This window comes from Prorops nasuta, unplaced genomic scaffold (genome assembly GCF_024137725.1).
Source record: "Prorops nasuta isolate Cenicafe-Biocafe unplaced genomic scaffold, Cenicafe_Pnas_1.2 PNAS00004, whole genome shotgun sequence".
Lineage (NCBI taxonomy): Eukaryota > Metazoa > Arthropoda > Insecta > Hymenoptera > Bethylidae > Prorops > Prorops nasuta.
The window spans coordinates 11,532,697-11,548,055 of record NW_027116801.1 but is presented as its reverse complement, the minus strand read 5'-3'; the positions used below and the strand labels follow the sequence as shown (position 1 = coordinate 11,548,055).

The 15,359-nt window shown below is 31.5% G+C and overlaps 3 protein-coding genes across 5 annotated transcripts; 1 reads left to right on the top strand and 2 right to left on the bottom strand.

The window, feature by feature from the left end:
* The first annotated feature begins 206 nt into the window (after positions 1–206).
* Positions 207–2,236, top strand: LOC136772367 (uncharacterized). Its single transcript, XM_066725296.1, has 4 exons — positions 207–926; positions 993–1,257; positions 1,413–1,750; positions 1,827–2,236. The coding sequence occupies exons 1-4, from the start codon at positions 584–586 to the stop codon at positions 1,916–1,918; spliced, it is 1,038 nt and encodes a 345-aa protein (XP_066581393.1). The 5' UTR covers positions 207–583; the 3' UTR covers positions 1,919–2,236.
* Positions 2,237–2,452: 216 nt separating this feature from the next.
* Positions 2,453–5,387, bottom strand: stas (Transmembrane protein stas). Its single transcript, XM_066725297.1, has 4 exons — positions 5,039–5,387; positions 4,592–4,766; positions 4,395–4,523; positions 2,453–4,308 (listed from the first exon to the last, which is right to left on the bottom strand). The coding sequence occupies exons 1-4, from the start codon at positions 5,064–5,066 to the stop codon at positions 3,801–3,803; spliced, it is 840 nt and encodes a 279-aa protein (XP_066581394.1). The 5' UTR covers positions 5,067–5,387; the 3' UTR covers positions 2,453–3,800.
* A 269-nt stretch (positions 5,388–5,656) lies between these two features.
* LOC136772366 (zinc finger protein ztf-16) lies at positions 5,657–13,758 on the bottom strand. 3 transcript variants are annotated; one of them, XM_066725295.1, is made up of 7 exons: positions 13,578–13,758; positions 13,278–13,494; positions 12,607–12,822; positions 12,257–12,488; positions 11,914–12,182; positions 11,498–11,833; positions 5,657–11,400 (listed from the first exon to the last, which is right to left on the bottom strand). In XM_066725295.1, the coding sequence occupies exons 3-7, from the start codon at positions 12,780–12,782 to the stop codon at positions 10,944–10,946; spliced, it is 1,470 nt and encodes a 489-aa protein (XP_066581392.1). In that variant the 5' UTR covers positions 12,783–12,822; positions 13,278–13,494; positions 13,578–13,758; the 3' UTR covers positions 5,657–10,943. The 3 variants fall into 3 exon arrangements, with proteins under 3 accessions (XP_066581392.1, XP_066581391.1, XP_066581390.1); XM_066725294.1 differs by lacking the exon at positions 13,278–13,494; XM_066725293.1 differs by lacking the exon at positions 13,278–13,494 and having other exon boundaries at positions 13,582–13,758.
* Between the last annotated feature and the right edge of the window lie 1,601 nt (positions 13,759–15,359).

Genomic DNA, 15,359 nt, shown 5'->3' with positions numbered 1-15,359 from the left:
GTTTTCAAATGTTGAATATCTGCGACTAAAGCGGTTCTCATTGGCTGCAGTACCCGCAGTAGGAAATGACATCAAAATCATTACGTCATAAAAACTTCACAGTACCGTAAAAGCGCACTGCAATGTATAAGTCTATAAACGAACGTTATACCTGTTATACTGCCGATACTGGCAGTATAAAAACGAACACAGACATAATAAGGTGACGTGGATTGTGGTGGCAAATTCAAACATGTATTATGTGATTGTAAAATCGATAGTAAAAATTAATAAACAAACAAAATGGCAAATGCAATTTTAGAGATTTTTGAATTGATCAAATATATTAACGGTGGCAGTCGACCGTTTGAAGAAGGATCTAGAATCTTAAATTTTATGTTGCGTTGTTAGTTTTGTCAGTTGACAGTTTCGTCTGCTTATTATATGTTTCATAGCTTCGATAAGTTGCCGCCAGAGGTGACACTTTTGCTTGGACAATGGACATCAAGATAAAATTGGACATTGTGGCAGTGCAGTTGGACACCATACTATGGCTTTTAATTTGACTACATTTTACTACTTAATAACTATATAATTTAAAAATATGACAGATTTGGAAAAATATAGAAAATATGTACTGGAAATTCGAAGTTTTGCATTTAACAATAATGTGTCTTCGACTAAAACAAATGAAATCTTCGACAGTTGTTTTCAGCAATTGTCTTCTAAATACCAGAACAAATTTCGAAACAAACATATTATTTGTAGATACGTAAAAACAACATTAATATTGTTTTTTATTTCAATCATAAGTTTGATTACTTTATATAATCATCCAAGGTTTCATTGTATTTTTTTAAGAAATCTTCAGAATTCTATTTATCCAGGCCTGAATATTTTTAGAAAGCTCGCTGTACCAATTGTCAATCGGTACCCAGTTCTAACTGGTGGGTTTATACAATGTTTGAAAAATAATTATTTTAAAACAAACTTATATAATATTTACTTTACAGAATTCTATGATGAATGGTGCTTAGTAGAAAATCCATATTTTTATGTGTATGATATGGATTGCTGGCCATGTAGCATAGTGCAATCAGTGCCTGATTTAACAGGATACAATATTACAAGATCTTTTAACATTGGAGTTCCCTTTACCAAGGCTGAAGTAGAAAATATTTGTGTTGGTTTTGAGCATCTATTCAAATTATATTGGAGTAATAAAGAAATCTTTGATAATAATGCTAGAAGTGTGTCTTCTAATAATTTGAGTTTAAGGTATGATTATAATATTTGTTTAAAAAGAAATGGAAAGCAATTTTTTCAGAGGACATAGTAGTGTTTAGATAAGAAATATATATATATATTTGATATCGTCTTAGAACACTTTTATAAAATAAGCTTGTACTATAATGTTATTACAAAATTTTCAGCACCATAGAACATGTTATGCTTCAAAAAGGAAATCTTAGTTTTTCCAATAGTATTGGTACACATGTATCATGGAGAATAACTCGTATCCAACCATGGAGAATTTTAAGAAAACTATTTCCAAAGATAAATGTAATACCAGATTGGTGGAGTCAAAGCACAGAAAAATATATTTTTATTGATGAGCCTAATTCTCCCCCCTATTCTTTAGCATCTTCAGAATGTAGTAATGTTATTTTACATTGTACAAGTGGTGAAAGATTAATAAAACTGGTACCTAGTTTAGAATGTACAAATAAATGTAAATCTTTCACAATCTTGCTTTCGCAAGGTCATTCGTGTAAGTAATATCTAACATCTTTTTTTTCAAAATGAAAGTTATTTTAGGGCATCTTTTGAAGGGATTATATTTTCAGTGTGGTATAATTGGTGGTATTGGCGGCCATTGAGTCTTCCTGTATCAAATTCTACAACTGTATCTATAAGTTACCAAATTTCTTTTTGTTGATAAAATCCTACAATCGACGTCACAGATCGAAGATGTCAGTGATACTTCGTTATTTGAAGACCAATTTCAAATTTATTATAGCATTTTAGTGACGTCATGAATTGCTGTTTCTAGTAAAAGTCAGATTCTCACAAAAACGAAAATAAAAATCTTAAACAAGTGTTTTTATATTATACAAACGACTAAAAAACCGTAAAAACATATTACTATATGTATAAATAGAGGAATTTCTAACGAAACCAACAATCTAAAATTAAATAATATCTAACGAGAGATAACGTTATATAATATACTTTTATAATAAAAACATCCTAAAAAGTTCGTGAATTTTGTTCTCCTTTTCCATCACCGAGGTCCCACATAGCACAACAGCAGTTGACATGGGCCTTGCTATACGTGCGAATGACTATTGACCCTTGAGGCCCTCGAGAAAGATCAAGATAAAAGCTTGGTCAAGAACTATTTTTTGGAAAGTTTACTCAGTGCCTATTAATAAAATTATATGATAGATACAGAGAAAATAAAAAGAAGATATTAAATAAATATTTTTATTTAACAGAAAGGAAATAAACTTTGCAAAATCACTTTCATTCATACCTTATATTCTTATTTTTAATTGCAACGTGAGTTTAAATTAAAATAACAGATTTCAACTTCAGGTACAGAATCTTATACTATAATGAATATTACAGAATTTGTGATAAATTATAGCTCTGTTAACTAGTGAAAACATAAGTGTATGAGTGTGTTGTGTTGCTCTATGATCACTCAAATATTGAGAGGCTAAAAATGTTAATTATTTCAGGTATTTCCAAAATAAAAGCTTCTATATTATTTTTAAATTAAATTCGCCATCAAAAAGTAGTGAATAATTAAAAATTGCTTATTTCTAAGCTTCTTGTTGGCCTGAGGATTATTCTTGTAAAGTTCGATGAATAAAAGAAAATTACTAGAGATTGCACTCAATAGGAGTCCTGAATTAAGCAAATCTTAAATATTAATACAACCAAATAACAATTATCCTGATGAACTAAATTTGATAAATTCAAAATTTTTAGGTTGGCAATAAATGAACGGCTGCAGTGTATGCAAAATCAATCATTTTAATCAATAAGGGCAAAATTTTGAAATATATAAAAAAATGTTTTAGATAAATGTATGGTTTCCAGGAAGACCAATAGATACTATCAAAGTTCTAATAAAGGCTTATGTTAAATAGAGCATTTTTTAAATAATTGATGCAATGAAAATAGAATACTATCCTCAGCTCTGAAAATCAATAACCTAGCTGCTGGAGCTTTGCTTCGTCCTTGAAACATTACAATTTTGATCTACAATATTTTTTGACATTTTTTATATTATTTGACATATTTGATCGTACTGATTAAAATGTTTCGTCCTACTTGGTGTTCCGTTTATCATGGACGAACGGTTTCGTCGTAACCTAACCGCTAGAGCAAAAAATATGAGGTAAAAATTGTTTGAAAAACTTCTTTACTTATCAAACAAATTTCACCTGATGAGTAGTTAGTTTATTTGAATACCGTAGGTGCACTATAAATGGTACCATATCCCTCATGCACTCAGAGGCATAGGGTACATTCCGTGTTACGTATGGAGCCGGTATGGTGTATAGCTTATGTTGCATTTTTTTATAGAATTTAAGTGCTTCATGCGCGCAAATGCATTATTCTGAATGCATCCAAGAAATAACATTTGAAGGAAATAATTTGCACTATATTGCAAATTCATATGAATAGTACAAATTTCTTTAAATCTTTTTGGTATCTATTACACTAATACAAATCTTCTCATATTTTGTACATAAATGTATACAGTAGGCTGCAATAAATTGTTTTCAGGAATGTCAAATGAGTATGAATCATTCAAATTTCTTTTTAAGTTTATGTTTATAAACTACAGGAACTAAGGAAAGTATAGCAAAAATGCAGAGTATTAATATACTGTTCCAGGACCAAGCATCACTAGACGATGTTAATTTGTGCAATGTTTGTCCTGCCTGTATTGCTACGAATGATGGTGGTGCTACACCAAAAAATGTACCTAAAGTAAAGGGAACCATGGGTACCCCAATCACAGGACTAGCTAAGTTTATAAACCAGTTTGGTAAAAATGGCGTAACTCTTAGAAAAACTATATAATTAAATAAATTGTCTCTGTGCTTATTCACCATTAGAGTCCATTCATTAGCTTTATCTGGAAAATATTTAAACAATAGCTTCCTCCCTAGTAGGGAAGAAAGAAGATAGCAAAGAGTAGCTCCGATTGCACTGCAAGTACAAACTAATATAAGAGCAATCGGAAATGGAAATAGAAATCCAGATAATATGGATAAAAAGATAGATCCTGGTATGGCAAATGTTTGTAAGCTATTGAAAATATGTAAGGAAATATAAAAAAAATGTTTGTTGCAAATTAGAAATGGAAAATAAATAATTGTACTGTTAAAGGATACAATATATATGTTGTAAATAATCCAGCTAAAACTTGACAATAGTATAAATCTTTGTATCTTCCTAATAATTTTCCTAAATTTTTTGCGTCTTCTATATGTAATGGCAATTTTACATATTGTGCTTCTTCTCTGTAATAAACAATACGAGACATGTCACTATTGCATGAAATATATCAGTGTGAAAGTATTATTATTACTTAGTCATTTCTGGAAAACTTGTGTAGACGTAGAATAATGCAGTCAGAGAAAAGGCAAAAATGAGACCAACTGTTAATAAAGCTCTTCTTGTAGACACTTCAGCTTTTTCATTATGTAAATCTGTATTATGTGTTCTATCTTCTCCAGTATCACTCCTGGACGTGCCAAAACAGGCTAGAACAAAGGAGAAAAAATGTATGCAAATTATATAGCTTATTTATTTGTAGGTTATGTATTTGTAGGTTTTTCAAAATTTATAAAAAAATTCCACTTATAATATAATATTTGTAATAATTATTAAATTTATAATAATGAACTTCGTAAATGATGTGATGTTAATACTAAATAATTTTATCTCTTAACTGTTCAAGTATAATAAAGGTAAAATCAGCGCTATTGTAACTTAACATAAATATTTAATTTTAGACACTGCAGATTTAACTTACTACTGTTTTTTCTGAGCTTTGTTTCCATTTTGTAAAACTTTCTCCTCTCGCTATCAGGACAAAATTTTATTTTATTTTATATTCATCCGCGTTCAATCTGTAGGTTAAAACAACTTGCTCGAAAGTGTGCAGTCAGCCCAGTCAGCCGTCAGGTCATCCATCCGTCCATTATTGTTTAAAACGTGTGAAAACTGAAAAGCTGTTGACGACGTTGACGTCATAGCTTCTTACTTTTGAATATGACGATGACCCCATTAAGGGTGAGTTACTATATACATATGAACGGGAAGACAAATTGAAGAGGAAACCAAATAAAGTAAAAAAAATTATGTGGAATATGTAATCAGTAATCAGGGTAATCCATATTTTAGTAAACTTATTCAAAAGTTAAAATAAAATTTTAAACCGAATTCGTATACGCTTGTATAATCAATATAAACTTCTTATATAGTATAAGCTGTTTTGTAAACCAGAAAGCAATTATCTACACAGTAATGGCCAGCATATATGACCCAATCATCCTCCGCACAGCCCGCACTAATTATTAATAATATTTTATACGTATAGAAACTTGCAAGATATCCATTCTTTAATAAGAGGCAGAATCGTGCAATAAAATTTGAGCTTAATTTATGAAAAAAATAAAGTAAACTTATTTATTTTGTCTGTCGTCTCATTACACATTTTTATTGCTACAATAATTATAGTGACCTGAAGGCATTATCATATAATTATAAATTCGATATATTTTAACTTTTATGTGATCGGTCCAGGATTTTTTTATCGAGTCGTAATCTAACATGAATTAATATCTATAATACACATTTACATCTTTTAATAAAGATTACTTTAAAGATTATTACTAAATTCAAGTAATACGATCCATGAATGCGGAAATTTCGAAAGACAATATTACAGCGCTTGTAAAATGTATGTTAAAGAATCTGATATTGTAGACTATAAATTGTAAAGTATACAATAAGTAGCTTGATTATCATTATATAAAGACAGAGAAATCGGTAAGTATTGTTAAGAAATGAGAAAAAAAAAATAAAAAAATAAAAACAAAAAACAATAGAAGAATGACGCGCACATTAAAATTCTCCCATGCGTTCCTTTATACATAATTATTTATGTATTTAAATTGTACCCATTACACCGTAGTAACATCAACAATATTTTATTTCCATTCTTATAGAATTAAATATATATTTTACTATTTTATTCTTATGTCGTATAAATAAGGGGAGAATGGGTGGGGGTGCACCTAAGGCTTGTTGCTGTGTTCATCATATTTTCTTTACTCCTATAGATACCTTTACGTTTAACTCCTAGCTTTAAAACTATTTTCTTTGTAAACGTGATCACAGTGTAAAGGCTTCGCTACCCTAAGCACAATATGGTTGATGCGGGCACGCAAACTGGTCCATTCGTATTACTCTAATACAATGCTGTTTTTATTCAAAGAAAAATGTTCGTTTCCACTACTCCGTTACATTACTCACACATATCTTTTTTCGCTTTTAACTACAAAAAGACATGCAATTTTCTGATCAGGCACTTTTCGTTCTTCATTCCCGAAATCCAAGTTTCACGCGGAAATATGATGAACAAGCGCTTTTGTAAAGGTATCTAAAAGATTTGTACGTCAATGATGCTTTTTTTAAAACAACGGTTGTCTTTTTTCTTCTTATTTTCGTCTATATAAATTTCGAATGATCTTCGAATTAACAGTGAAAAACTGACTGGAGATACTTCAATTGAGCTCCTTGTTAATACAAATTATCGTGAACGTTAAAAAGTCTTACTTCTAATCTGTATTTTCTCTTGTCACTTGGAATGCAAAGGCAATAATAAATTACTTATGCTAATAAATAATCGTAATGATATTAAATACTACGCGATATACAGAACAATTATTAAATATAAGTACAACCATTTACAGCAGTGTTTGTGTGTATTACGTCAGTTTTTTGTTTCTTAGTTGTAATTAAATAAATTCATATAATTATATATATATATATATATATATATATATATATATATATTATATGATACACGTATGTATATTTTTCATTATATATACATATATAGATTTACTATATTCGATTTCATTTCCTACCGTATTCTCTTCTATAATACTCTTTTGTACAAATATTTATATATAAAATATTCCTTCAATTAAAGGCAAAAATGCAGAGAGAATTGACTTTAGTCTATCCATTTATAGATTTTAATATCTTCAATTTTTGTTTTAACATCAGAATAACTAGAAACTAGTAGTACGCCGTTGACTAAAAGCCAATCCGCTCAAAAATTTGCCTGCTATATATAGTACATGCCAGCATTGGAATTCCCTAATGGTTTTTCATAATCGTTAATATAATTAATCCATTTAATCCTAAAGTACCGAAAATCCTTTCTCAACTTCAGTTTGTTAAATTTTATATAAGCCTTTTTTTGATATTTTCGCAACATGATACCCTATATGTCTACTCCTCTTTAAGAATCTTTAATTAATCTTTAGATGCCATTCACTATTTTAAATATAGTATTATAAACCCCAAAAAATCGGAAATCGAGTGCTCTTTTATTTTATTTTGTAATACAATTTCCTCAAGGAACTGTTCTAAATGTCTCAATCCAGTCATATTATTTTCTCAGCTAGAGTTCAGGACCAATTACATAAAAAAATTTAACATTTCAATTTTGTTGAAGAATCCTCATTTTTACCAATATTTATATATTTCGGTTACAAACCATTTAAAGTATTAACACATATTTAAAATAAAAATAATTTATACTGTGACACTATTTAATTCGAAATGTAGTGTATCTTATTTCATTATATATATGCTTTACATCTTTTATATTCCATAAATTATTTTTCAATATTATCAAGGGTAGTATTACTGTATATTTTAGACTTACAACAGAAACTGACTCTGTTTCTTAAGTACATACAGCAAATATTATTAGAATAGAAAAGTTTAAAAAATGGAATATAATATTTATAAGATTTAGTTTAATTTTACATAAACAAGCAAAGACCCTGAAATTGGGGTTTTTTAGAATGGAAATAGTACAGAAATCTTCTTTTGTATATTAAATATGTGCTAAGATTATAAATAGACTGTAAGAATGTAAGTAGTTTTAAAATGGTTTGTTGAAAAAGATTCATTATTTATCTTTTTACAGAAATTTTTACACAAATTTAGACGAATGAAAGATGCTTCAGAATCCCTGATATTTAATTAAGAATCATAATAAAAAAATTTATTTCTAATTTGAAAACTTTGGTCTATATCGGCATATAAAAAATGTTCTATATATTTTGTAACAGCTTGTCTTAAATCTATTATATATTAACTGCCGAAAATACCTTGAAGTTTCCTTTTAAAATTATAATAATAAAATTAAGAAAGAATTAGGGTACTTTGGTGCGAAACTAAAACATTTAACTTTATTCTTCTGTGTGTGAAGACCATGGTATCTGGATATAAAAAAAGAAAAAGATTTAAATAGCGCCGTTATGATTCTATATCCCATTTAAATGGAAAATAACTTGTACAAAACTAAAGATAAAAGTATCGTTTCGATTTCTGTACGTTAGGGTATTACAGAGTTCCAATGCTTTTGGCTTTTGCCCTGTACATCCAGTTTGACGCCAGTTTAACTGGTTCGAAACTTTCCTATCTAAAAAAATCACCAGCGTTGCTTTAAATTTCCATAAAATATTTTCAAATTGCAAAAGACATTAATTTTTCTGTCTCTACCGATCTATCGTCATCATTATCATTAGTTTGACCACGAATCGTTAAGATAGGCGGCTGGTGCGTCAAATAAAGCGATGTATGCAATTGAAAGTAATCATACAATTTCACAAATAGTTCTTAAAGCTCATTAAATTGTTTAGACTTCCATAAATTATACAGCTTTAAAAATTCAATCTATTTTACAAATAGACAAACTTTAAACTCTTTCAATTTTAATAAATTTATACTGTGTACTAACAGATTAGAAATGGTCACAGTTTTTTACGTCAGACATGAATGTACTTTTCTTGCTAAAATGCACTTTCTCTAAAGACACATTTTGTTATTACAGTAAATATTCTCACATCGTGTCTATTTGAAGCATTCGAGCCACGGTAGGGCATAAACTAGACGATTTCTATTAATTCGTCGGAAATCACCGCATCTCTTATACACTTAAAGCTCTCATTAGTTTAACGAGAGTTCTCTCCTAATAATTTGTATTTAAAACGCTACAATTAGAGCTTGGAATATCGCGATAAAGCTCTGTGGACGGATCGTTGGCATAACGACAGCACAATGGACGAGTAAGTTTTAGGTTATAAAAACGTGAAAAAAACAATAATTAATAATAATAATAATAGACTTGATTCAACATCAGCGAAACCTGTTCTTGGAACCGTCAAATTTCTGCGTATAATCTGAATCAAACTACGGTGAATTTAACCATTTCACGAACGGTTTTTCGTGAGGTTGAAACAAACACAATAATAAACGATAGACAAAAGCAACTAATCCCAGTCAGTAAAAAGATACTTGATAGAAATTAGACACTTTTGGTTTTTCTTGTGCTGCAACATTTTCAACGTTTCAAGAACACTTGATATATCATTTTTACGTGCAAAACAACTATTAGATATCAAATTCCTCGCGGTGATAAAATCTTTAAACAAAAAGAAAACAAAAATATACATACAGCGTGAAGCAAATAAAACACAACAAATTGAATATTTTGAAAACTAAACGTTTTAGAAGAAATTCGATACATATATGTTATTAATACTTTAAAAATATATAAAATATTAATATTGATTTAATCTTCAGTAGATTGTTGAAGGACACCTTGATTTCTTTAAACGTAATAGCCTAATGTTTATTACACATAAGTATAGTTTTTCTCGAGAGCTCTCTTATACAATAACCAAATCACAATTTCTTTTGGGCCTTAATGAGATATTTGGATTTAAAATTAGAAATAAGTGAGAGAATATAAGAGCGTATGCTCTCTTAAACGGGTGCACTCACTAATTCAGCGAGAATCACACTCTTATATAGTTTCGTATTTAAATATCTCGTAAAAACCTGAATGAAATGGACAATTGATATCACTGTAGAGAGTTCTTGATTTAAGCTACAAGAAGACGTAATAAACAACAAGGAATACTATTAAAAAAATTAAAAGTGATCTCTACATTTTTTTCAATGGCTCATCCAAAGTTAAATCAATATTACAATCTGGTAGATTTTTAAATGTATCAAAAATATGTAAATTTTTTTTAATTCGTTTAATTTTCGAAATATTAGGTGTTGTTTTAATTATCTCACCCTGTATTTGTATAGGATTTAACGAAATTCACGTATTTCATTTATATAGTTTAAATAGGTGGAAAATAAAATCGATAAAAATAGGCTGAAAAGGGAATCCCATAGGTAATGAACGAGTAGTTAACGATTAAACTTTGTCCAATTAGGTATTTATCAAAGTCCTTGGATTGCTTATACCTGTTCAAAAATAAATGAAAGCGCAATTGTGCCAAGTTATACGAACAATCAAACTTACTGTGTAAAAGGAGGTAGTGCCTTAACGGTATATATGTGTTTATATGTACTTGCCGTCGAGGCACTAACATGTATCTTAATTTTTTGCTTCTTGAAAACCACTAGAAAAAACTTTTACTCTTCAATCGCTAATTACTCGTGTATTATCCATAAGATCTGTTATTAATGCCGTCCTTTCCGATTCTATTTTCCGCCCACTACACGTTATTTTAAGAAAATACGCGAATTTTATTACACCCGGTGTATATATATATATATATATATATATATAAATGATTTGACTTGAACAAATGTGACATAGTATTGCCATGTCACTGATGACTTTTGCTCAATAAATGTGAGTTAAATTGGTACAAGTTACAGCACTGTTCGCCACAAATGTTGCATTTCCAAGGATTACTCTCACTATGACAACCTTTGTGTAGGAAATATAACGTCTGATCAGGGAAAGTGATCCTGCAGTGCGTACATTGAAGACCGCTTGACCTTGGATCTGGTCTTGTGGACGTTGGAGGCTCACCCCGAGAGTGTGGACTGGAGCTCGATCCATTATTATTATTGTTGTTATTAATGGTGGTGCTCGTAGACAATTTCCGACGAAGATCATCACGAAGCAGTGATTTTAATGGTGATACTTTGATCAGAGACGGCAAAGGCAGATTGCTGGAAGTAGCTCCATTGTCATCTAAGCCATTACTGTTTGGCTCTTGTTTGATTGGTATTAACGAGATCGATGGTGTTATCGCTTCATCCGCTCCGCATACGCTCCTAATAGAATCATAATTAAGTAATTAATATCAAGTAATTCTGAGTGATAAATATAATAGATATTATAGAATCTAATAATGGATTTATGGTAGCTAACCTGTGTAAACCAGTGCTATTGATGGGTAATTGATGGTGACTACTGCTTGGGGCATTGCTATTGCTATCGGCGCTCTGCGGACTGTTAGGACTATCTCCATTCAATGGGGCAGGGCTTGGATTTCGTTGATTGGCTGTTTGCTCGGGATAAGGAATAGAAATCTCCACATGAGGAGTAAGAAAATGCATAGGAGGTGTGGCATTGTCTGCTGATCGGTTACCGGTGCTGTCCCCACTGTCCGAAAGAGGAGCAGAAGGCATAGCTTCACCAGGCGTGCAACTATTCATGATTGAAGTTGAACTGTTTGGCCCAGGATTATCTAAATCTATGCCATGCCTAGCGACGAAAACAAAAATTCCAGTAGGACATGTTTGAATACAAAAGATACATTTTTTACATTAATGTAGAGTTTTTACCTATTAAAGAAGTGTAGCCTTAGGCACTTCATAGTTGCAGCTCTATAATTACAAAGTGGACATGATTTGACCATATCGTGTTGACCAACGTGTTCATTCTGAAAGTGAGCTCTCATAGCAATTTGTCTTTGAAAACCCCTATTGCATATTGGACAATGATAAGGCAAGGTTTTTGAGTGCGTAGTGAAATGCTCTGCAAGATGGTCCTTACGAAAGAAACGTTTTTGACACACTCTGCATTCATAAGGTTTAACCCCAGTATGTCTCATCTAGAGATAATATAAATTTGCATAAATAACATAAATGAAATTTTGATTAATATAATAATGTCTATGATTTTTACTTTATGCCTCCTCATATTGGCCCCATTAGAAAATTTCATATTGCAAACATCACACTCGAACATTTTCCTATGGGAACGATGTCCTGAATGTCCTTCATCACCATCCCCATCATTCTCCGCCCCTTCAATGCCTTCAGTACTCTCCCCAGCTTCCCCACCGGCAAGACACTGGTCTTGATGAGCACAAAACGCAGTTTTGTTTATTGTTTCATAATTATCACATCTGTCACACCTGTTAATGATAGTTGATGGAAACATACTATTGTTAGACTTTTGTTATGGATTATTCCAATAATGAAAAAGTTAGCCTAAATATAATGTGAAATAAACTAAATTTAAAATTAATTAACCTGAATGCAGGCACTGCTCCATCACTACTATCATAATTGGTATTGAGCGCTGCCTCATTGTCTGGATCAAGAGATTCCTCTTCTCTATGATTTGACGAGTCCCCAGCATCAGCATGTGAAGAGGAATGAGAATCTACCTCATTTTCCCCACCGCCACCATCGATCCCATCCGACATGATACCAAATGGTAAGACTATCCTAAGTCCTTCATTTAACCTGTCAAAGTGAAATTGAAGAAATAGTTTGAGGGCACTTACTTTATGAGACAATCGAAAATTTGCGAAAAAATTTTAAATGGGTCAATAAATGAGATCCATTAATTATTAAGAAAATTTTAGTACTGTCAATAATAGACTAGAAAACTGTGATTAATCAATGAGCAGAAGGAGTATTAAATAAAGAAGGTGTAAAAGGGAGTGATAAAAGCCTAAAAAAATAAATTGATATTTATGCTATAAACAATTAGACATAAATAAAACGGGCGTAACTATAAGCAAGTAATAATGTGTAAGGAAAACGGATTAGGTTGAATTATAGAGGAGAGGCTTGGAAAAAGAGAGAGTAGCTTAGTATAATAGGCTAAAGTGAAATAATCTCGTGGCATTGTAAGAGTTTCGGGTGGCCGATTAATCGTTGGTGTGGCCAACTGGTCAGCTAAAGTTGTCCTTTACCTGTCACTTCGTGGAACCTGTCCAAGTGTCAGTACTGACTCTCGAATCCGTCAGGTTACGCAGGTATTTAAGAGCAAAAGGTATAACGATACGAGTATTACCCAATCCTGGGAAGATTACGGCATAGAAACACCTGGTGGTAAAGCGCAATGCCAGAGTGCACTGCACTTTGTCCCAGTTTTGACTGAATCCGTCACTTGTGACGTAGTTTTCGCGGCTTTTCCACAGGACAGACAGAAGTATACACACTTACAGTAAAAAAGGGTCCGATATTATGCGATACATTGAAATTACACTTACTTACATTCCTTGGGTCGGTGCGGTGAGCCTCCTTCCTCCTAGGAATTTCCTTCGTCCTCCGGGAGTTATGACCGCATAGTACGCATCCTTCACTTTATTTTTTCTTTTTTTACGGCGAGCACACAAATAAAATGTAACGGAAGTGCGAGGCGAACTATCCGTAGTATTCTCGTTCACCCGATATCTGGGCCCGTTGTAAAGTGGAAAGCAGCATTCCCAACAAAAGAAAAATAAACCTGAAAAAGGTCAATTTGAGTTGGGAGCTCTGCGAAGTAGCTACGCTGCAAGTTCTGCTTACTGATTACGGCTGACTTGTACGATTAAGTAGTAAAAGCAATGTTTATGTAAACACAAATTTTGGCAGGTCAGCTGGATGGTTATGTTCAAATCTGTTTCAGATAAGTAAAAATTAATCTTCATGTATAAAATGCATTGGAACGCGATGCTTTGTGAATAATATCATTTGTTACAGATACTTTGGTTAAATTTGGATGGTGTGCAAAAACAATTTCAAGAGTACATGCAAAGAAAAATTTATTGGCAAGCAGATTAGGTACTTCTTAGCAAACACATAATGGCTGGGATGACAAATCATCAGATTTAAGGATTGCGATGGATATACCAGAGATGTATTTACTCTCATCTATTAAGTTACCACCAGTTGAGTGTATCCTCCGCTCTGCTGATCTGTAAAGATGCAGAAACATCAATGTACATATCACATTATTTAGACTCAGGTAATCTTCAAAAATTTTGTGAAAAGAGACTCAGTAAGTGTTTTCTGCAGCCTTGAAATTTTTTATGATTCAGGTAATATTGGATTATGCTATTATGCAGATAATTCATAACTGCAAAAAGGAATGGTAGACACGTCATTGAATACAAGTGAACTCAATGATGATATTGGTACATTAAATTCTCTTCAGGTGACTTCAAACTAGCAGCAGTCTTAAGAGATACGGCTATTATGGTTTGTGATGTTAATCCAGCAAACCACCTTTATCAAACTGCTGCAATTCAAAATGTCCTTTTGTTTTTGGCTTAATGTCATATTTGTTTCTTTAACATGGGAAACACAGAAACCGTTTAGCCCTTGCAGCTTGAAATTACAAAATGAAGTCATTTGATAGTTTCTGCTCCAAAAAGTGTCCATGACCCATTATACGCAAAATATGGATGGCAGTTTCTCCTATTACTAGGAAGAAGTATGCGTAAAGTGTCTGGGATGTAAAAACGATTGAAAATCCCTTTAAGCTGCATATTATCATCAAAAAACTGAGTATACCTTTGAATTTAAACATCGTCTGTGAATATAACCACTCTATTCCTAAAAATTATTTTTGTTGACAAATCACTCAATTTTCATTGATTTTTCAGATTGTAAGAATATCAATGATTAATGTCATTTATAATTCACAAAGCTGTTGAGTTGGTTTTATTAAATGTAGCAATTCAAGGCAGTGACCTATGGGACTTGCAAAAGTAATACGTAATAAGATTTTGAGATGTGACTTAAGGACACTTCGCAATTTACTGCTGCTTTGGGGGCATCAATCAATATTTCATCACTACTGGTAGCAAAGGTACAGCTCACGTTTTGGGAATGTTTTAAATATTAATATAGATCCATGAATTTTTTTACATTCTTTATGCCTTCTTTATTAAATATTTCATGTTTTTTAGGTAATAATGTTTATGTGTTGCTCATTAAAAAGTGAATTACCAGCACAGCATTTTTAAGAGGACATAGGAGAAATATAAATTGTTTTACATGGAATCTTG

Bases quoted from the DNA above. Each gene is read 5' to 3' on its own strand.
- LOC136772367 (XM_066725296.1), top strand. From the start codon at position 584: ATGACAGATTTGGAAAAATATAGAAAATATGTACTGGAAATTCGAAGT. The intron at 927-992 runs GTGGGTTTATAC...TTTACTTTACAG, and splicing joins TCGGTACCCAGTTCTAACTG to AATTCTATGATGAATGGTGC. The intron at 1,258-1,412 runs GTATGATTATAA...CAAAATTTTCAG, and splicing joins TCTAATAATTTGAGTTTAAG to CACCATAGAACATGTTATGC.
- stas (XM_066725297.1), bottom strand. From the start codon at position 5,066: ATGGAAACAAAGCTCAGAAAAAACAGTA. The intron at 4,767-5,038 runs GTAAGTTAAATC...CCTTTGTTCTAG, and splicing joins AAAGCTCAGAAAAAACAGTA to CCTGTTTTGGCACGTCCAGG. The intron at 4,524-4,591 runs GTAATAATAATA...TGTTTATTACAG, and splicing joins AGTTTTCCAGAAATGACTAA to AGAAGAAGCACAATATGTAA.
- LOC136772366 (XM_066725293.1), bottom strand. The intron at 12,183-12,256 runs GTAAAAATCATA...TATTATCTCTAG, and splicing joins CCAATATGAGGAGGCATAAA to ATGAGACATACTGGGGTTAA. The intron at 11,401-11,497 runs GTTAGCTACCAT...TGATTCTATTAG, and splicing joins AATAGCACTGGTTTACACAG to GAGCGTATGCGGAGCGGATG.